The 22,548-nt window shown below is 47.0% G+C and overlaps 1 protein-coding gene across 5 annotated transcripts in view; it reads right to left on the bottom strand.

Annotated features, from left to right (window-relative positions):
* The window catches only part of SFMBT2 (Scm like with four mbt domains 2), a 216,150-nt gene that overhangs the window by 20,240 nt on the left and 173,362 nt on the right, over positions 1–22,548 (bottom strand). For all 5 annotated transcript variants that reach the window (XM_038530176.1, XM_038530172.1, XM_038530175.1 and 2 more), the window contains 5 exons: positions 17,091–17,204; positions 13,431–13,473; positions 11,462–11,532; positions 9,159–9,298; positions 263–372 (listed from right to left, as the gene is read on the bottom strand). In XM_038530176.1, coding sequence (XP_038386104.1) covers positions 263–372; positions 9,159–9,298; positions 11,462–11,532; positions 13,431–13,473; positions 17,091–17,204 — 478 coding nt within the window. The remainder of the gene's footprint in view (positions 1–262; positions 373–9,158; positions 9,299–11,461; positions 11,533–13,430; positions 13,474–17,090; positions 17,205–22,548) is intronic.

Here is a 22,548-nt window from a genome sequence, read left to right as displayed (position 1 = left end):
CCTAAAACACAGGACGTTCCGATTCTGAACGTTTAACACAATGAAGTATTAGTTAAACAAATCTCTCCTTTAGTTCCAGAATTGCACGGCTTAAGGCGACTCTGTGCAACAGAACAACGCCAATAAACCTGTAGGCAGCACACAGAACAGCAGCAGGAGAGTCCTTCCCATTTCTGGGGACTCCCTCCGAAAGACGCAGGACCAGTTTCAAAGCAGCAGGCTAACTACAAGAGTCTCGTTTTCCAGAACTGAAAACACATACTTTGCCTTCAGCGTCTCCTCCTGAAAATTCCAGTGAGGATCTTCCACCAGCTGTAGTTCTCGCAACACCCTCCCGGGCTTGTAAGCTGCATTGATTATCATGCTGAGAACCTGTGGGGGTTGGGGGAGAGAAGAACAGCCATGAGCTTCAAGGGCAGCCTCTCCTGCTCAGACAAGAACCACCGGCCGGCCCGGCGACAGGTAGACAGGAATCCGCGAGACTCGTCCAACAGGTTGGGGGAAACCTCTTTGGCAGCCTGACTCCGACTCGGCTCGCCATCTACGGGCTATGGAGGGTGCTCGAGTCCAATCCCTCTGGCGGGCTGTGTGGACGGCGGGCCAGAGGGGAGGACTGACTCGTCCTCACTTTTCTGACAGAAGGAAAACCCATCTACCCCCTCCAAAGAGCCACTGGTTATCTTTAACAGGATTACCCTTCAGCAGGGTCAGCCACTGAGAATTTCATTTTATTTTTGAAACTAAATTTCAAAAGGATATCAGTAAGAGGCAACAGATTGGTGCCAACAATTTTGAACAAACTTCAGATTGTCTGTAGGGAGGCTAACCGAGTACCTGAAACTCACCTGGTGCTGGCTCAACCTACGGACCTTTCATAGGCGCGCAACGCTCCGGGATGTCAGTGTTTTGAAAGACCTCCCAGAGTACCTGATACCATCCGATATCCTATTTCCTGAAACCTTCCCTTTATTCCCACTTCCCGAGTTCAAGGAAGTGCACCTGTGGTCACTCCCAGAAAGACGGGATGTGTCCCTCCATGAGCCTCAGCTGCAGGCCCTGTTCTGTTTACCTCAACATGCTCCTTGAATGGGAAGATCGAGGAGTTTGGACTCCCCTGGGGCACCCCCACCCCCCTCCCTAAGCAAATCATCAGGAAGCACGAAAGATTCTGACTTCCAGCACGTTCCAGAGCTGCTGCTGTTTGGACAGACCACTTACGATGAACGTGAGGGTACAACGCAGCCCACAGAGGAAGGCCGAGACCCACGATGTTGAGGTCCCCGGGACGCCCCTTGCTGAGGACGTACCGTGTGTCAGCGCCCAGGTGGGAATGGCCACAGCGCCCCCCACACCCTCCTGTCACCCCGTCCAGCTGTTTCCTGTTTCAGACCCAACACCACTGAGAGGGTGAGAAGCGCCCCAACTGCTGAGACACACTGGCATTACTGTTGAAGCCCCTGCTGCTTTGGGGGAGGACACTGCACAGAATGGATGCGAGGAGGGAGGCTAGGGTTTTTAGGCTGCAGGTTCACGGATCCGGTACATTCCAGAACACAACTGGTGTGCTTTGGGTCCTGATTTAATTCTGAAAAACAACGAAGCTCTCTCATATCATAACTGAAGACCTGATCCTAAAAATACTGTCCACGGTACAGTGAGCATGGCAAGCATCTTCTCCTAGCTGGGCAGTGCTCTGCTCAAGGGTCCCACAGCTCCCCAGCAAGAGCACGCGGCCAGCTGGCCAGCCAAGGCACTAGGAGGCCAGACAAGTGGTTTTGGTGGGTTTGTTTCTGTGTTAGAATAATCATCTGATTTTATTGTTTACTGTCAGTACAATTTGCAGAAATCGAGTTTAAAAATAAATCCAATTAGAACTGGCTGGAATAATGCACCAAGTATTTATCAACAGACAATAACATTTAAACTGATTCTTTTCATTGTGTTTCGCGAAGGAAGGGCCCAGGGCTACATGTTATTTGCTGCAGAGCAAAATGCATTTTGAGACGTGAAAAGAAAAGGCCTTCCAGGTTCCATTCAGCCTGGGATCAGGCAGCCATTAAATTGTCAAAAGCGTCCAATATTGAATAATTTTCCCATGGCATTTCCGATGCCACATCATGCGTTGCCAAATTCAGCAGGCTCTCTACAAAACTTTGGGATCACGAGCTGAGTAATTCTCTTGTGTGTGGCGTGGTGCATCTTACAGTTTCCTCCGGGAAAACAGCTCGGCCGGCAGCCGGTACTCCCGTCCAGGGTCAGAATTATGGCTCCATGCACAGCGCAGAAGCTCAGACCACTGTTATGCCCTTGATCATGAAGGGTTGGATGGACGCTGCCCCCAGTTCATGGGCAGGATGCGAAGGTCATAAACACAATTTCCAAGCAACTGGCCTAAGGATGTGCAAGGAACTCCAGGAGAAAAGTACTTTCCAGGGATGCCTCGTTGGAATTCTTGGAGTTCATGTTTGTGGAGAACACACCATCCAGAAGTGTCAACGGTGTACGACAGCAGACAGGCAGGGAGCTCTGCGGGTGAACAGATCGGGGCTCAAACCCCTTTCTCATCCTGTAGAAGGATGAGTCCTTGAGGCGCCCAACTGGCTCTCCTCCTCTGTATAACAGGGGCACTGCCATTTATCTGGTTCCTACACGGATCAGAACACTCCACCCCAACATATGCCACTTTGGCATAGGATTATTTTGAGCTGAAGGCACCGGAGTACATTGCACACGCAGCAGGAACTCTCTGCCCTGCCCCTTTGTAATCAGGAGCAGGGCGGACATTTCCCCTTTGTAAAGGTGTCCTCTCCTCTCCCCCATACCAGTGGGAGGAGGACGTCCCTTGTCACTAGAGAAAGAAAGCTGGCACCAAGAGGACGCTGCATAAACCAACCTTACTAGAAGAACCTTAACTTCCACTAGTCTCCCGTATATTTGCCTTCCCACATTACACCACCCTAGGAGCCCAAGCCCCCCTCTTTGTCTCTCACCTCTCCATACTTCATCACCCTTTGTTAAAACAGTATGTAAACATCTCAAACGTAGTGGCCTCTTTGGGTTTTCACTTCTCTTCTGTGAGGCCCCCATGTATGTGGCAACATGAGCCTTTTCTCCTGTTGATCCATTTTGTGGTCGCTTTAATTTGCAGGCCCCAGTCCTTAAACTTAAGAGAGTAGAGACTTTCCTTTTCTACAACAGGGATGTTATGAGAGATAAAGGAGATCGCATCCTGGCACACAGGAAGGGTTGGAAGGTGCCTCCTTCCCAATATGCATGCAGTCCTCATGTACCCTGTCTCCTATGCCTTCACCACCTGCTCTGTTCCCACTGGCCCACGCTGACCTGTCAGTCTTCCCTCTTTGCAAAATACCTCTGCTCAGAAGCTCCTTGACTTTCTTGCTACTGATTCCTTGTCAGAACTAACCTCATAAAAATCGTCTGTACTTCCATTTCCTCTTCTTCGATCCCATTCTCACCTGACCCAAACCTGGTTTCCTCTCCAACAATGACACAGAAATGCTCTGGAAAGGTCACCAAGGACCTGCCACCAAATCCAATTAGCACTCCGGCCTCGTTAGGCATCTGAGGAGCGCGGCCCTGCATTCCACCACCTGGGCCGGCAACACCTGTCTCTCTGCTTCCCTCCCCTGCTCCTCAGACATGAGCGCTTGTTCAGAAAGTGGGGAGTGGATCAGGTGTGTGGGGAAGGGCGGGGGGCGGGGGAGGGGAGGTCAGAGAGAGGATGGGGAGCACAGGTAAGTGCTGCCCCCTTCGCACACCCGGTGGGGCGCACAGGAGCTGCTCCGCAAGCGCAGGATTCCTTCTCCCACCCCTTCCCTTTCGGGCACAACTGCGGGGCACTAGGAAGGTTATGCAAATCGAGGAGATTTTTTTTTTGTTGTTCACATCACGAAATTACGCAATTCCATGATTTCCTTTTGCATTCATGATCGTGGAAACTCCCAAAGCACCAAAGTAATTTAGATAATTTTCAACCTCGACTCTATCATACGATCAAAGTCAGAACAATGTTGAAAGTGCAGGGAACCACTTAATAAGAAAACGAGTTCTCTGAGTGTCGAAATCAGAAAACACTCTAGAAGGCAAATATGGCTCCCACAGCTTGAGTTCTGCTGATTGAATGGAAAGAAGACACGGTCTCCACTCTGAAAGGACATCATTTGCTAAATTCTCATGACTGCAGGGAGGCCTCTTGTTGGGGGACACGGGCTCCCACGGAAACATGAAGCACAACATTCCCTCTTGGGGGGAGGCGAAGACACAAAGGAGCCTCACCACATGCTTGCCCTGCTTCAACACACCTGGTCCCCAGTCTCTCCACAGCTACGGCACTTAGCTCTTCGCAGGAATGCGGACCAGCAAATGCCCTCATGGGCCTAGAGCCATGTCTCCTTTTCAATTGCAGGATCAGATGGAATGGAGCTGATTTTATAAATAGGTGGGATTTTTTTTTTTTTTTTGTGAAATGATAAAGAAGGGTTCCTGCTTCATCAGCAGTTTTGAAACGAGCCTTGAAAAGAAAACACAGCACATAACCTTTTCAAGTGATTTGCCCCTTAAAACGAGGTGTCTTTTTTTTTTTTTTTTTTTGTCTCCTCCAAATGCAGACGGCTTGGTGCACTTTACTTTGAAACTGCTGCCTCTAATGCTAGATGTTACCTGACGATGACCTTTACGCTCATCATTCCTTTTGGTGTCAGTTAACAATTTTATGGTAACAGTAATAATCAGATGTATTTCACCAAGCGAAGAACCCCATTACTTTGGCCAGAACTGACCCTCTCCCTTTATTTTGCTCCTCAAAGGAAGGCTGACCCCCCCCTCACTGGCCGCCCACCACCCCTGAGGTGAGGCACCTCCTGTCCCAGTGGAGAGGCAAGGGAGCCCCAGTGCTCCCTGCAAGGTAGTCTCTCCCCCAACCCAACCCCATATCAATGAACTCCAGGCTTCATTGCTTCAACTTAATTAAAAGACCATTCCCCAAGAGAGGCCATAATCCTCAGGAATTCTCTACCTCCTCCCGGAAGACCAACAGGAGAACTCCATCATATCCTAGAGCTTCATTCGCTTCAGTCACCAGAAACCCAATGCTCCTAGAACATTCCTTCGATCTGGAATCCGATTCCTACATGGTTCTGCATTTCCCCCACTCGGACCCAAAAATCCACAGGTGCCCCCCAAACCTCTGTCAGCCACGCTGGGACATGACCCTAGTATGCCGCTGCCTCTGTATCTGTGCACATTAGAGTCACCATGAAACAGAGGCTCTAAGTCCTCCTGAGCTGGCATTTTCAGAGTCTCTTCTGCGGGCAGGACTCTTTGCACTGGACACACGGACGTGAGTGAACATGTTAGATTTCCAGACTCCTTGTGCTTTGTGCTCCTGTTGGCCCTCTCCTCCACACGCAGACACAAGCGCACGCCACCCCCTTACTACGCTGAGCAGGAAGGCAGGATCACAGCCCGGGTCGTTTGGGAGAGCACATCTGAAACGGGGAGCAGAACCTTCCCCAACACCTTTGCAACGCGACACCAACATTGTTAGGATCAGAGGCACCGAGACATGCAAACCTTGTACCAGGTGACTGAGGGCCACACAGATCTGCAGATGACAGGTCTTCAGGAGACCCCAGTGCCTGTAGCAGGCATGGGGTGCGGGAGTATCTGGGATAGAAGAGGATGACCCTGGGTGACCGTGAGCACACCGAGCACAGAGGTTTGCCATGATGAACATCACCTCTCACTACCTGTGCCTGCAGGCCCCATCCCCCATGGGGCTGGGCCCAGGGGTCCCTCAATGCCCCAGACCGAGGGGCCATCCTCAGGGTCCACCTGTCCCCTCCTCTCAGAACCTGCTCAACCTGGGTCCCACATGGGGATGACATACTGGGCTGGGCCAGCCACTGGCTCGGGCTCCAGCTTCTGACAGGTCAGCTACTTCCTCTGCTGCACTTTCTGGAATCAAGGCCAGGACTCACCTTTAGTCCTCAAAACCCCAGTCTGATGCTCGGAAGGCCCGCTGGTCAGAGATGGAGCAGACGTGCGTGGGCCCTCACACTGGCCAGAACCTGCCCACCTGCTAGTTCACCCTCTTGGGAGTTCAGCCTCCTGTTCTCCGCCTGCACTTAATTTCCCCAAGGCCGGCTCCGTCCACATGCACACAGGCGAGCTACCTCTGAGCAGGCCGGACGGGGGCAAACAGCTCTCGCTCTGCATTTCCCAAAGACGTGCAAACCCTTAATGGCCAACACCACCGACGGCCTGAGAAGCAAACGTGCTCTGTCTTTGCTCCAATTATCTCATTCTCTTTAAGTTAAATGCACTTTGAAATCGTGGAGGTTCTGGTGCTGAAGGAAGCATATTAGCATAAATATTGGCTTGCTGGAACTCACGTTTTTCTTGCACTCGCAGAACTGTAGTGCTTGCTTTTTCCCCCACTTCTTCTCTTCCTGCTTCATGCATTTTCTGAACCTCAGCAGAAAACTAGTTTTGTCATCAGAAATCTGCTCTGGCCTGGCTCTTATATTTGGCTGCTGGCACCTATCAGAGAATCGATCAGAGATAACCACTGTTGACTCTCAAAACTCATGTAGGAAAGTCAAGCACATCCTGAAGATGGGCCGAACCTGGGGCCATCGTGTCTGCCATTGGAGCCAGCAGGCGACCCAGGGCCGCAGGTTCATCACCACGACCTACGGTCCTGCAGGCGGCCTCGAAGGCACCGAGTTTTTGTGAAGCCTCCCCATTCCTTTCTGATTGCTGCTGACAAACGCTGGCTCAAACACAGGCAGGCCTCACTGTACTGCAACCCACTCACGGGCCGGACTGTGGAGGGTTCAGTTTTCGGGACACGGGTGTGACTTCGCATCATGACAGGAAATCTTCCCACAGAGTCCTGCTTTGACTTCGTTCTTGGTCCAGTCCAACGTGTGTGGGGGTCTGAAGTCAGAGCCGCCTCACACGGAGCCACCCAGTGGTCCCTCCACTCACCTTGGCCCTTCAGAGGCATCCCTGCCCACCACCCCCCTCCACAGGCCTCAAGCCCCATCTTTCTGTGGCAACAAATGTCTCATCTGTGGGACAGATGAACCTGCCCCTGGGGCTGGGCCAGGCCCACACTGTTCGCTTTCAGGACTCAGGGCCCAGCGGCAAGAGTGAGCTGCTTGAAACAGAAGCAGGTCTAGGCCACTGAGGACACCTGTCGGGGCCCAGGACAAGGCCCATAGGGACTCCCCAGAGAGACTGTGCCCTTTGTGTCCATCCTACGAGGCCCTTTTGCTCGAGGGGCTGTAAGCCTTCATCCCAGGGCAGCACCGAAGCCCCTGGCCTTCTGTAGGCTGCCCGCCCCTGTCCCCAAAGACCGCGTGGGAATTCTACCCACACCAGCCCCGTCAGGCACCTGAGATGCTCACCTCCCTAAAACAGTCCACTGGCCTGTTGGTCCGTCCTGCTGGATCCAAAGCTTGATGAAGTATGGGAAGCTCCTTCTGAACATTTTATATGTTAAATCCTCCCAAATAAGTAACCACAACAACAGCTCAATCAGTTTCTCTGCATAGTTTCTTCTCAACTACAACCTCAATTTCTTCTCTACAACAGATTTTTGTTTTCTAAATATATGTCTTTAACTGCTAATTCCGCCAATGGCCTAGAAAAAAGCAAACGTGCCCCGACTCTGCTAAAACGATCTCATTCTCTTGAAGTAGAATGACGTTTGAAACCACACGGAGGTTCCCGTGTTGAGGGGACAGCATTAGCTGGGTGTCGCTCAGAGGCCTCCTGTCCTCCCTCTGGGGCGGGCAGTGCGCATTCCTCACAACGCCAGAGAAGGCAGGCCTCCCGCAAGCCGACTGCCGGCCGCCCAGTCCTGCCTCACCCACCAGGCAGGCCAGATCTCAGTCTCTTGTTCCTTTCAAAAATATGACATACTCTTCTATGCTCATGAGTTGTCCCTAGTCTAAGGACCCACAAGCCTGCCACACGTGACCACCTCCCTCGCCTGGACACCTACCCATGCAGTCACGGCCATGCTCCGCATGGGAGGCTCTACTCCCTCTGCCCAAGCCAGATCAGGGTCCCTTGCCATCTGTTGGTCACTCCCTGCCCTGTGCCCCCAGAGCGCCCTGCTCCACGCCCTGACTGTCCTTCCAAGTGTCCCCCCACTGTACCTCCAGCTTAGAATTACTCCATCTCCCCAGCAGGGCTGTGAAGCCCCAACAGGAAGATGGCAGACAGGCTTGTGTTTGGACTTTGTGTGGTGTGTGGCTCCGAGAAGAGGCCTAATAGACATGTGTTCAGTGGACAAATGGACTATTGTGCCCCAGGAATTAAAACACATTCATCATGGTACAGTAACGATAGGGAAGATCGACGCGGGGTCCTCTTTCTTAGGAGAAAGCACAGGTACACGTGATAAAAGCAGAGGTAGCGTTCCCAGAACAGTTCAGCACAGTTCCCGAATCCCCGGCCATCTCTGCATGGGGTCTGTGGCAAGGGAATAAAAACGGACCAGAGAGGAAATCCTCCATCAATGTAATGAGGATTCACTGCTTCCTGCAGGTCGATCCCCAAAAGCAGGAGAGAAATGGGAAAGAATAACATCAAAATGATGCGTGGCCAGGGCGTTTCCCATGACGCAAACACCACGCAGGTGCCTGGAGCCCGTGACACACTTAGCATGCGCCTCCTCCACTCAGGTGCCCCGCTGGGTACGGCAGATGGTTGGGGAGGCGATGCCACCCCGACGGGGCCAAGGCGTGTCCATGCTCAGCAGCACCCCTCTTGTCCATCCAGGCTCATCCACCTCTTGAGAGAAACCTCCAGTCTGCAGTCCCAGGCCCTCACCCACACACAGCCCGTCAGTCCCCTTCCCCAGGTTCTTTATTCAAACCCTACATTTCCCCGGGCCCAGGGGAGGAAGATCTGGCCCTCCTGCCAGCTTGCAAGTCTTTTGGGGCAGGGATGCCACCTTCCGTCTTTGTCTGACCAGCTCCAGCCCGAGAACGGAGAGAAAACAAGGGCTCGGAAGGTGTCACGGAAACGGATTCAGATTCCTGCTGCCTCCTTCAGAAACTCTATCTACACCCTAGACACTGTGTGGAAATAAGCCGACTCTGCTCGCCGTGCGCATGCTTTACCTCTTTCAGAACCAGCACACATTTGCCGGGTCCCACCGACTGAGGTAGCTCTGCGATTCTTCCTTTGTTCAGGTAAGGGCCTGAGAAACACCTGTGGTTGATAAAAAGCTGAGGACAGCAGTATTTCCCGTTGACAGTACCTGCGGGGAAGAGCAACACAGCTCATGCTTTAGGAGCCAACAAAACACCTGCTTAATCCCTTAGTTGGCAAAACTACCCAGAGGCACACTGTGTCTTAATATCAGAATATTTTATAAACACGATAGCTTAGAAATTCTGGTTATTTTTTCTACCATATAAATGACCTTTTCTGTTTATGATACAGGATTCAAGGCACATAGAAAGATGCTAAAACCCAGGCAATGACAACTAATGCATTACTATGCAGCAAATAAAAAAAAAGTAACAAAATTAAAAAAACAAAACACCAGCTCCACAGCTAAGCTCCCCTGGGTTTTCTAGCCCAGAAACTCACTTTCTCTTGCCCTTCCCCGAACCTTGTGTTTATCATTCCCATGCAGGTCTACACACTTGACCACATACACAGGTGTATGTGCATCAACAAGCAACATACAGTATTTGGGATATTTAAAAAATATTCCATAAATGGTTTCCTGCACCATTTTGTTTGTTTGACCTGAAGGTTCTAAGATCCACCCAAGTCGGTAAAGGTATATGCAGAATGTCCACCCCTTTCTCACTTCTGTGCATGACTCTGTTACGTGCACACAGCACAAACAAGCCGTCCATGTCTTACTGATGGACAAGTCACTTCCCCTGGTCAGGACTGTGGCCAGCGCTCTACTGAATACAGCTGTAAACACCTGTTCTGCTGACGGGCAAGAGAGCTTTCCCCGTGTGTAACAAGGAGGGGAATGGCTCAGCCACGCGTCGGCATGTTGTCACTGAACCACACGTGGTCAAGGTGACCTCCATGCAGACTTTCCCAATGTACACTCCCACGAGTGCAGCGGAGTGCTTGCCACCATCCCACGCCCAAGCCAACCCCAGGCATGGCAGGGCTTCTTCCTTTTGCCAGCCTGATAGATGTGCACTATACCTCCCAGGGGGTTAAATCTGCATTTCCCTCACTCTACTGTTGACTTAGCAGGTTGACGGTCTAGTGTCTCAAAGGGCCGTGGGGAAGAGTGGAAACAGTACACGGTAACCTATCACCCTAAAGTTTCCTGACGTCTGTAAATGGAGAAAGGGGTCTCGCTGCCAGCCAACACTCGCCCTCCCACATGGAGCCCTAAGCTCCGCTAACAGGGGTATTTCTGTAAAGAAGCTGTTATGCGTTTGGGACAGTCATTTAATGGTCCAGGAAGGGTTGTCCTCATAGGACTTCATCTAAGAAGCAACAGGGGAAGGAGGGAGAAATGCTATTTTGCGAGAGTAAGACAAAAGGAGTAAAGCAACAATTACAGGCTCTGAAAGAAGAGCTGACACGGTTCTTTTAAAACCATTCTGAAGTTTTGAATTCTATACAACAAAATTAGGCAAAAAAAAATTTTTAAAAAAGATTATGTCCACAGCTGCACACACAGGAAATTTTTTGGTAGGATTACCCTACCCAGAACTTTAGGGAAAAAAAAAAAAACAATTTTAGTAAGTCTACTCCTAAAAATGCTCTCCTTCCTAGAGCTTTGACTACTAGGACTGTTCCATGGCGTATAGCTTTGAAGCCTGGAAGAACTCAGAGCAGGTTTCATTTTGGCTAGAAAACAGAATTCTTAATCAAATATATTATTTAATGTACAAACACATTTATAATCGGATTTGCTGTCTACGGGGAATTCACATTTGTGTTTTCAAAGGTTATTTTAAGATGTAGAATGCTACACACTAAAAAACATACATTATTTGCTCTCAGCTTTTAAACACAGAGGATTTTTAGGAACAATTCAAAAGGCCCCCAGGGACAAGTATGAACAAATAATGGAAAAATGGAAGTAGGGGTGGTAGAAAATGTCAACAAAAATGAGTGCCTAATAATGACATTTTTAATTCTTTCTCCTTGCACATGACCATCCGTGACATACAACTCTCATAATTTCCAAGTAACACGTGGGCTCTTCTCCTGCAGACTGAGAGAATTATCCAGAGCTACCAACCAAAGGACAGAAGAGGCAGAGAGAGTTTGGTATAGAAATTTTTTTAAAAGTAGTTATGTGTTAATACGTAGCAACAGAGACAAGGAGAATGAACTTAGAGCTGAGATATTCTCATATTGACCTAAAAATACATGCATATCTCTGCTCCCCGACTAGGAAGGGACAGCTAGCCGTCGATGGCTCCTTTACCTGTGGTATCCAAGTGAGACAACAAACAGAGGTCATGAGGTATTTTCTCAACAGGCACTGTGGATGGCAATCTGTGGATCAAGAAAACAACGATCATGGGTTGCACAGTCCAGAAGAAACTTGCACGTTCCAAAGTCTTCTCATAACCTAAAGTGACTATCACAGAAAGCCAAGCACGCAGTAAGAGAGGATGGGTGCAGCAAGCAGCAACGCCAGTACAAACGGGTAAGATCGCTGCAGACTGGCTGTCCCCAAATTCTTGAAATAACCCTAAGAAGCCAACGGAACATCTGCCCCTCAAGGAGTTGTCGCTAAGCCCTCATCTTCTTCAGGTCGCTGCTGGGTTTGTCTCTTGCTATAGAATCATAAAAGTGCCCTTAATTATATTTTAGACATGAAGAAACATCAACTTGCGCAGAATTTAACGGAAGTCAGACTTCTCTTCTTCAACAGAACAAACCAGTACGTTTTACAAACTAGTGTCTGAGAACCACTTGGCCTTCGATTTTTGGGGTCTGTGCTGTGTTGTGTGGGTCACAGCCACTGTAGAAAGGCCTTCAAAGAAAGCCTATGAACTGATGGGTCCTAAAACATGACACAGGCCTGTCCTAGGGCAGAGCCTTGTGTTATAGTCCAGTAAAAAATTTGCTGAATAAACATTTGAAAAATATCGCCATGGGGGGAAAGAGGTGCGTTGGGTGTTACATGGTGCCCAGGATGGTGGTGTGGAAACCACACCACTGAAAAGGAACACAAACTCAAAGCAAACCATTATGAGATCTTGGTGGGGGTCATCTTCGCACCAGTTCTCAAAGTGGGGTCCCCAAGCTAGCCGACGGCACCACCTGGGAACTTGTTAGATGCGCAGATGCTCAGGTCCCAGTAAAGACCTCCCGAGTCAGGGATGTGAGAGATGGGGGCCCAGCCGTGTGTGTGTGTGTGTGTGTGTGTGTGTGTGTGTGTGTGTGTGTTATCAAGCTGTTCAGCTGACTGGTATGAGTGCAGCATGAGGACTACGGATCCACAGACCACACGTTGAGGAGTTAGGAGTTCAGATTTGGATTCAAGGATGGGATCATTTATTATTAACTCTCTGTTTCAATATTATCCAGACCAAACTAGAGTCTGATTATTAACCGGCTACACCGTGTTGAGGAATGAATGTATGAAAAATGCCCACAAAATTGTTTTTCACATTCAAATAGCAATGCAGTTATTATTAGTTTTCATTTTATTTAAGTTGAAATCTGGCTACCTGAAAAAACGCTGTTCTCAAATCCATTCTCACCAGTGTGTTTTTATTAAGAAAACAGGACCACCTGATGAAAGATGTCTATTTTCGCGTACCTCAGATATTCTTCAGTATATAAAAAATGCTGCTAACGGTTGCAGTTTTTCAAAAACGTACTGCATGTACGGACACCGCCCGATCACCCTCCTTCTCCCTAAAATTACAACTGAAACAAAGGGTAACTTGCACTGACTCAACCATGCAGGACCCACATGTGTTTTCACAAGAAATCTAATTTAATCTTCAGGAAACCCCCGAGAAACAGGTGTTTCACAAATGAGGCCTTGGAGATGCAGAGAAATAGAGCAGCTTCCTCAAGTCTCCCCGCTGGGAGCCTGTGGAGCTGCCCTAGGACCCCAAGTCGACCACCTGTGGCACCCATGTGCAGGGTGGGGGTAGAATAGGGGGGCACATTGCAGAGAGCGGTCACTACCAGCGTGCAAGGCCAGGATGCCCTCCAGGTAGGTGGAGGTGGAGCAGATGGAAAAATAATCTGAGAATAGATGCCTTGAAGATCAGAGCCTGTATCTTACCCATCACAGTACTATTTCTAACTGTCCTCTCTATGGCGATGCCAACTGTGAACTACCCCCCCCCCCTCAAAAAAAAGACAGCCATGCTTCCTCTCCTAGATCGTTTATCCCATAAGTTGGGGGGGAAACAAAAACAAGAACTTACTGTTTTTCTGGTTGCACAACTGCAATCTTTCTCTTCTTTTGTGCTGGAAAACAGGCAAGAAAAGACAAAGGGACAGTTAGCTTCATTCACTAGTTGGGCAAAGTTTTTTTTTTTTTTTTTTTTTTTTTAAAAAAAGGTCTTCATGTAAAGTTTTACATATGTCAGTTTTAAAGGAAGACTTTAAACACTACAAAGTTCTTTCATCTGGGCCACAACTTTATCTCAACTTCTGCTAGCATTAAAATAGACTTTGACTCTGGGGGCCTGGGTGGTGCTCTTGGTTGAACGTCTGACTCTTGGTTTTGGCTCAGGTCATGATCTTGGGGTCCTGAGATCGAGTCCTGTCTCGGGCTTGGCACTCAGCAGGGAGTCTGCTTGTCCCTCTGCCTCTCCCCTTCACTTTCTCCCTCCCTCTCTCTCAATCTCTTGCTCTAAGATAAACAAATAAACTTGAGACTCTGACTCATCAGAAATGAAGTCTCACTAGAATTTACTGCATTTAATCTTATCACTACACCAGCTACTTTATTCTAAAACGTGCTTTTAATAAGAAAGAGAGAGCATGCGTATCACTTCTCACATGAACCCACCTGGTAAGATAAATTGTTCAAGCGACATTATCCAAAATGATTTTTTTCCCCACAGAAAGTGTGGTAAATTAAATAATGTTACCGTAACAGCACACTCCCAAATTAGGATTAGAGCTATGTTTTTAAACGAAAACATTTTATTGCTGAAAGGAAGACTGGTGCCTCATAAATATGTCTGACGAATATCAACATAAACCAGCCAGTAAGAATTCTTTAGATAAGAAGATTTGTAGTTTATATTTGTAATGGATTTGAATCACCTTACCAAAGATAGACCAGGGGGCTTTGGCATCTATTAATTTTGAGACAGACAGTCCCATATCCTTCAGCATAAATGTTAATTCCAACAAAACTTCTAAAGCTACTTGAGTTTGGTGGGTTTAGACTTATAGTTTGCCTCTTCAAAACAAATGTACACATATGAAATGAAATGAAAGGAAGAATAAGAGAGATAGCCATTGAACTTTCATTTATTCTTGAATTTATTTTGTATTTGGTTCCAGTTATTACTATGAATAACTATAAACTTTGTGATGTCTAAAGTGAAAAATGAGTGTGGACGACCTTGTCTAAGGCTTTTCTACCAAGGGTGGGGATGCCTGAACCGCAGGACGTTTTGGTAAGGAGCCATACACGACAGACCTGGGTGCAACACACACCAAGGTGGAAACATCATTGTGTTCACCATAGCAGGTATATGACTGTGCTCCAGGGAACCTCGAAGCACCTGTTGCCTCCCACATCCATGCGAAGGAGAGAGAAAGAGGACACAAGACAGAAGTCTCTAAGATACAGCTAAAACACAGGAGACTGGCCCCTCCCACGACTAAAACCAGGGGGCACCTGACCTGGCTCTCGGGCCAACTGAGTCAAGAACCTGTGGCTCCTGAAGTGAGAGGAAAAGAACAAAATGCCCTTGATATGGAAAAAATTATTCTGTGCTCAGAATTTCAGAAATGTGTTAAAGTGAGGACAAGACAATACTCTCATTGGATCAGGTTTGTTGAACAGTGCGGTGTACAGACAGGAGAGAAGAATGCCTTAGAATCCACCTATCATCTGGGCCACCTACTGTATTTCACACAGACAGTGCACCATCCTACTCTTAATGGATATAGAGTGAAACTCTTAAGTGTCCTTCAAAATCTGCTGACACCGGGGAACTGGAAGCCAACTATAGATGGGACTTCCCTTCTAGTAACTTTCTGAGCATTTACATAAGTGAGTCATATATAGGATGCTAGCAAGAAGTAAAGCTAGCACACAAATTACATAAAGAAAATACCAGAAATATATCTATTTCACAAAAAATTAAAAACATCTTATTTTTAAGGACTCATTATTTTTAATTTTTTAAAATTTAAATTCAATTTAATTAACATATACTGTATTACAATTTCAGAGGTAGAGTTCAGTGACTCCTCAGTTGCATACAACACCCAGTGCTCATCACATCATGTGCCCTCCTTAATGCCCATCACCCAGGTAACCCATTCCTCCTACCTGCCCCCCCTCAGCGACCCTCGGTTTGTTTCCTAGAGTTAAGAGTATCTATGGTTTGTCTGTCTCCCTCTCTGATTTCACCATATTTCATTTTTTCTTCCCTTCCCGTATGATCTTCTGTTTTGTTTCTTAAATTCCACATATGAGTGAAACCATATGATAATTGTCTTTCTCCAATTGAATTATTTCACTCAGCATAATACCCTCCAGTTACATCCATGTCAATGTAAATGGTGGGTATTCATCCTTTCTGGTGGCTGAGTAATATTCCATTGTATATATAGACCACATCTTCTTTATCCATTCATCTGTCAAAGGACATCTGGACTCTTTCCATAGTTTGGCTATTGTGGGCATTGCTATAAATGTTGGGGTGCAGGTATCCCTTTGAATCCCTGTTTGTGTCCTTTGGATAAACACCCAGTAGTGCCATTGCTGGGTCATGGGGTAGCTCTATTTTTAACTTTCTGAGGAACCTCTACACTATTTTCCAGCGTGGTTGCATAATTTGAAATAATACTTTTGGTAAACGTAAGGGTGGGAAAAAATGCTATGATTTATTAGTTTGGAAGATTTTTAAAAGGTACCACCTCAGGATATTGACCTCTAATAATAGAAGTTAAAACACACACTGTTGTACATACTTAGAGACAGAGTTGGTTGCTGGGTTAACTACTAATACTGCTTTAATTCGATATTTATGTGATCAGAAGGATGTGAGATATAACGCAGTCTTTAAAGTAGAGCTGAAATCTCACTGGTTAGTGTCAAGAGTAGTTAAGTTTTTATATGTTATGTCAGTAATTTATTAGGACCAACTATGATTCTTTTATGGTAAACCTCATGAGAAAAATCCGTTCTTTCTTAGACATGATACAGAAATGTAGTATTTTGGGGCACCTGGGTGGTTCAGTTGCTTAATGTCCAACTCTTGGTTTAGGCTCAGGTCATGATCTCAGGGTTGTGAGATCTAGCCCTGCGTGGAGCTCTGTGCTGAGCATGGAGTCTGCTTGGGATTCTCTCTCTCCCCCTGCCTCTGCCTCTTGCCCCTCTTCCCGACCCCACATGTGCACTCTCTATCTCCCCCCCTTAAAAACAACAACAAAAAAACAATAAAAACCAAAAAAAACCCATAGTATTTAGCTTAAATTTTCTCTAATCAAAATAATCAACTGTATATAAAACTGAGAGTGAATATTTATTTTATATATATTTATATATTTTTATATAATATTTATACATCTTATTAAATTTATATTATATTTTATCTCTGCCACCACTCCGTGACCTTCACCCGCCTTATCATTAAGACTTAGTCTGTCGATCTATGAGATGGTTCCAAATACCCATCTTAGATCGACTTAGTCTGTCGATCTATGAGATGGTTCCAAATACCCATCTCATGAAGACACTGAAAGCACCCAAGAGATAAAAACACTGGTGCTCTGTGGGAAATCTAACACCAGTTCTGTTTCTTACAACTTGGCTGAAGTCTCTTTACAAAACTATTTACCTCCCCAAGCCCCCAGATATTGTCTGCAGGAGCTCCAAACTGGATGATACTTACAGACTGTTTTGTGTGGTGTGGTCAAAGGGTAAGAGTTCGCTTCACACCAGCCCACTGGGAAGATGTCCATAGATTCCACGTCAACAATAAACTCTGGAGCAGGAGTCTGCAGACCTGGATCAGAAAAGTCAAGATGACAGGTACAGATTTTACTACAAAGAGCCAGAAGGAGAGAAGAAACGTGCGAGCATCTCTGAGATGAGGGAAAACACTCCCTGGACTGTTCAACACAATACCGAGGACAGTCTTATGACAGATACTGGCCCCTGAAATACCAAACAGCAAAGTACAAGGTGGGGGTCGTTCAAATAAAGCAGAGATCCAGAAAATCCAAGATGTTTTCTCCTGCAAATGGCACGTAGAGGACTGGGGGGCAGAATGTGGGAAGAACTGGCATTGGAGCCAGAAAAGCTGGCAGGAGGAACAGTCTGCCCTTTTCCTAAAAGTGTCTTTGAAACCAAGGAAATGGGAGATCCCTGAGTGGCTCAGCGGTTTAGTGCCTGCCTTTGGCTCAGGGTGTGATCTGGGGTCTCGGGATCGAATCCCACATCGGGCTCCCTGCAGGGAGCCTGCTTCTGCCTCTGCTTCTCTCTCTCTCTCTCTCTCTCTCTCTCTCTGTCTCATGAATAAATAAATAAAATCTTAAAAAAGAAGAGAAAAGAAACCAAGGAAACGTGCTGGAGCTGTGTGGGGGCCCCAGCACACATATGTACGCCACCAGGACACACTTCATCCAACACCAAGCAAAGGCCGACCCTCAATGAAGGAAAGTTAACACCACCGCTCAAAGGATAGGCCGGTATAGCTTTGAGCGGGGAACACAGACCACACATTTTCTCTAGGGAACTTATTCACTTCTCGGGTTGACCAGGGTTACTTGTTTTGAACTCCACTGGTGGCCTGCAGATCATGAAATCCAATTTACAGAGAAGTGTCTTTTTTAGTGGGATCCACCTATCACCCCGTTTCATGATCCTACTAATGCCTGGTGATAAATCGGCACCACAACTAAGAGACTCTGAAACAGAGAAGAGATTTGCATGTAATATGAGCAAAGGTTTCAAGAGTTCTGGCCACAAAGGATAAATCTAGAACCCAGAAAACTGGTAAAAGGAAGAAAATTCTACACTGAATCAATAGTTCTTTGGAGAAAAAACACCGAGAGAAAACACTTGTGAACTAAGAATCAAAAGATATGAACTGTGTTAATAGACAGGGACTCACGGGCTCTGACCTCTTACTCTCATTTTGCTTTGGTTTCTTCGCTGAGAATCAAGATGGAAATGACACCATAGAACTCACACACCCATCCACATCGCCACATCACATCTGATGAATTTTAAATCATATTGCCCCCCAACACTTAACTTCACGAAGCTCAATTCCAGCAGACAAAAAATGGTCCCAACCACTGGAACTCTGACGTTCACCACACTGGCTCCTACCCCTGACTTCTCATCGTAAAGAAGATACTGGAAAAAGGAGCGTGCTGTTTGATACACGTGGGTTCTAGTGCTAACCCAATATACTGCTGCACAGAAAGTGCCCTGAACACGCTGGCACACACATCATACCATCACCATTAGTCACTATCAACTTTCAACTCCTTCCCCCAAAAAAGCAATTACCATGAAAAAAACTTTCTTTTTGTTTTATTCTCCCATAACTTGAACGTAAGTAGGTTTATGGGGATTATTTCTCAAGACAGTTGAGTGGATGTAAATCATTTGGTTCCCATTATGACTCAACCAATGCTTAACCTACCTACTTACCAAAGAGACCATCAAATAAAATAAGACACGTGTATCTTGGCTACTGAACAGTTTTGGTGACGGGCTGAATTCACCCCCAACATACATCTGTATTTCCAGACTCACATTTAGGTACAAATAAGATTTCCAAGGTCAAAGTAGTGCTTCGAAAAGAAGCATGAAGGTGAGCTTTATAGCCTGTTCCTTCCTGAATTACGACCTTCATGTTCCACTGTTCTCCTGGTTCAGACATCACTTGGTGTTAATGCTTTAATATATACACTTCTGCAACAATGTATATAGTAATATATTTATAAGGCTATCTTTACCATACTTTATTTTTTAAAGATTTTATTTATTCATTTTATAAGTGAAAAAAAAGATTTTATTTATTCATTCATGAAAGACACACAGAGAGAGAGGGGGCAGGGGAGAGAGGCAGAGACACAGAGGGAAAAGCAGGCTCCTCACAGGGAGCCCGATATGGGACTCAATCCCAGGACCCGAGGATCAGGCCCTGAGCCGAAGGCAGATGCTCAACCACTGAGACACCCAGGTGTCCCACCATACTTTAAAATTCTTTGGTCATGCTCTGCATTCAAAACAAATATTTAGGAGCTACAATGTGTTAGCTACTAGGTCCTCAAGAAAGTTATAACCCTGACTTCCCTGCGCTTCCTAATCTAACCCATTAAGGTATGGGAACAGATGGAAAAGTGGGTTATTTATCACCCAGGAACATTTTCCTGACCCTGAAGCTTTTCCAATCCTATTCTGAATGATGGGTACCAATCTCCTATTTCCCTTTATCAACCTTATGCTTCCAGATACATCTGGCTAGACTCGGAATAATCTTTTTTAAAAAACAACTCATTATTTTCCAAGACCAGGGACCCACGTTAAAAAATAATCCATTAAAAGTGGATGCGATGCTCCTTTGGTGATTCTAGGATTTCCAAAACTCCTTATGCAAAGCTTAAGGTAACTACTGCAACGGTTGTAACCATTTTATAGGCAGCCTCTGTGAATAACACAAGGCCATGTTCACCCTGGACTTCTCTCTGGTGCATCAGTCAATATGGATTCTACTCATTCATCCTCATCCAGCACCTTCATTTCAAAAACCACCAGGAAGTCCCAATCTCCATCTAAGGGGAGGTCCTTAGCTACATTACAGTAGGCTGTATGGCGGGATATGCTGCCACTATAAAAAAAGAACGAGAAACCTCTTTGTATACTTACATGTAAAGACCTATATGTTGAGTCAAAGAAAAGCAGAGTACAGAACACTGTGTATATATAGTATGCTACCATCTGGTTAAAAAGGGGGAAATAACATATATTTATATGTGCATAAGACAAATCGGGAAGGAAGTGCAAAATACCCACACAGTGGGCGTCTGCTGGAAAAGGAGTGGAGACACCGAGCGGTGGGGGCAGCTGCTGGAGAGAGACTCTGACCACGGATACTTCCATGTATTTTTGCAAATGAATCAACTAATTTACAATCACAACCTAACCTCACTATCACCACAATAACCGCACAATGCAAAACGCCCCGAGAAGGAAGGATTCTTCTGCATGAACTGTGCTGCCACAGAGGCCAGATCAATGAAGGCCAAGTGACCTTAACAGGAAATAAGACCAGGGTGCCTGAGGGGCTCAGTTGGTGAGATAGAGCCCTGAATCAGGTTCCCTGCCTAGCAGGAGTTAGCTTCTTCCTCTCCCTCTGCTGCTCTCCCCCGACTTGTGCTCTCTGGTTCTATCTCTCTGTCAAATAGATAAATAAAATCTTAAAAACAAAACAAAACAAAACAGGAAATAACACCAAACTACAATGAGTCATTCTGCTGCTAAGAGGACAGGATGCTCCATACTCACAAAGCATATAAATTTGTTGAGAATCACTTGGGAACCTTACAGAAGCTCTGCAATTTGCCACATCCTGAGACTGTCACCCGATCAACGGATCCTTCGTCCCTTCCACGAAGTTCCACCCGCCCTCCTAAAGGCAGAGACTCCGGGAACAGTCAGAACGAGGCCTGTACCTCAGTTAAAAGGCAGGAAGGGAAGAAAGGCAAGAGGTATTTAAGGAAGCAAGTTAACCTCGCTCAGCACCCTCATGAGAAGTCAAAGGTCACAGCAAACTGGGACGGGCTCGAGTGTGGGATGGACAGAAAAGGCGCCAGAGGGGAGAGAGTGAGCGGGTGATCCGGGAGCAAGCAGGACTGGGTGCTGGAGCCCCGGGTGCCGTGTGTCTGGCTCCTTCCACCTGCAGAGGCCTTTCTATAAAACCTGACTGTCAAGTCCCTCGTCAGCTGTGGAGCCAAATTCCTAAGGAACAAAAAGACTGGCAAAACTGCAGATGGTAAGTCAGTCGGAGAAGGACAAACATTATATGTTCTCATTCATTTGGGGAATATAAATAATAGTGAAAGGGAAAATAAGGGAAGGGAGAAGAAATGGGTGGGAAATATCAGAAAGGGAGACAGAACATAAAGACTGCTAACTCTGGGAAACGAACTAGGGGTGGTAGAAGGGGAGGAGGGCGGGGGGTGGGAGTGAATGGGTGACGGGCACTGGGTGTTATTCTGTATGTTAGTAAATTGAACACCAATAAAAAAAAAAATTAAAAAAAAAAAAAAAAAAAAAAAAAAAAAAAAAAAAAAAAAAAAAAAAAAAAAAAAAAAAAAAAAAAAAACTGCAGATGGCAAGATCAAGATTTGATAGGAAACAGGCAATCTGGAGGAAAACAAAAGAAATGGGATCAAATGTGTGTGGAGAGAGACAGAGAGACTCACAGGACTGCAAACACCCACAAGCACGGAATTCAGGTCTGACACATCCTCAAGTGTTTAGTACTTACGACAACCCTAAGGGATAGGGGCTAGCCTCGTCCCCACTGTACAGATGAGGAAGCTGAGGCCCAGAGAAAGGTCCAAGGGCAGCAAGTGGCAGATCCAGCGTATGACCCTGGATCCTCTAACCCTCCAGGCATTTCAGGTGGCATTTTTCTTTCCTTCTCTTATTTCTGTTTCTGGTTTGCTTGGGGCTGGTCAGCATCTGTCCCCATCCTGTCCCGGCCCCACAGCCCTCCTGCAGAATCTCCACCATGAGGTGGCCGCCGCCGCCTCCCATAGAAGGGGAAGGAGCCAGCTCTGCCCTCACTGCCAGCAGGTGACAACAGGCTCGGTCCGAAGTCACGGCCGTCACGAGGGCAGCGCCCAAGCCCAAACTCAGCGTGGCTTCCCGCAGCAAAACCTCTGCAGGGGTGCGCCCCTCCCAGCCCCCCACCCCCAGATTCGCATTTAGCCTGAGACAGCCCGGCACTTCTGTCGCTGGCCACTGAGGAGCCGTCCAATGGAGCATCAGCTCTGGGGACCACACAGATTTGCGAGGGTTCAAAGCCCGCGCCCACAGACAACACCCACTTTCTACCACCCTCTCCAGCATTCGGGGGGCACTGCCGTCCATGCCCGGGCCACTGAAGCAGCTTCTCCCAAATTCTCAGGCAGGCCCTACCTCCTTCTAAAGATTCGAAAACCACCCACACTGGCTTGAAATAGAATTACTTTCACATTTGCATTTTTCCTTGTTTGATTTTTGCAAGTCTCTGAGAAAGCTCATTCACCCCGACTTTTGCACAAATTACAGAAAGGCTTTGAGGGGCACCCGGTGTCCCACCCACGAGAGGTCACCCCAACAGG

This window comes from Canis lupus, chromosome 2, assembly GCF_011100685.1.
Source record: "Canis lupus familiaris isolate Mischka breed German Shepherd chromosome 2, alternate assembly UU_Cfam_GSD_1.0, whole genome shotgun sequence".
NCBI classification, from domain to species: domain Eukaryota; kingdom Metazoa; phylum Chordata; class Mammalia; order Carnivora; family Canidae; genus Canis; species Canis lupus.
The sequence above is the reverse complement of the archived record's forward strand: the minus strand, read 5'-3'. Positions and strand labels throughout refer to the sequence as shown.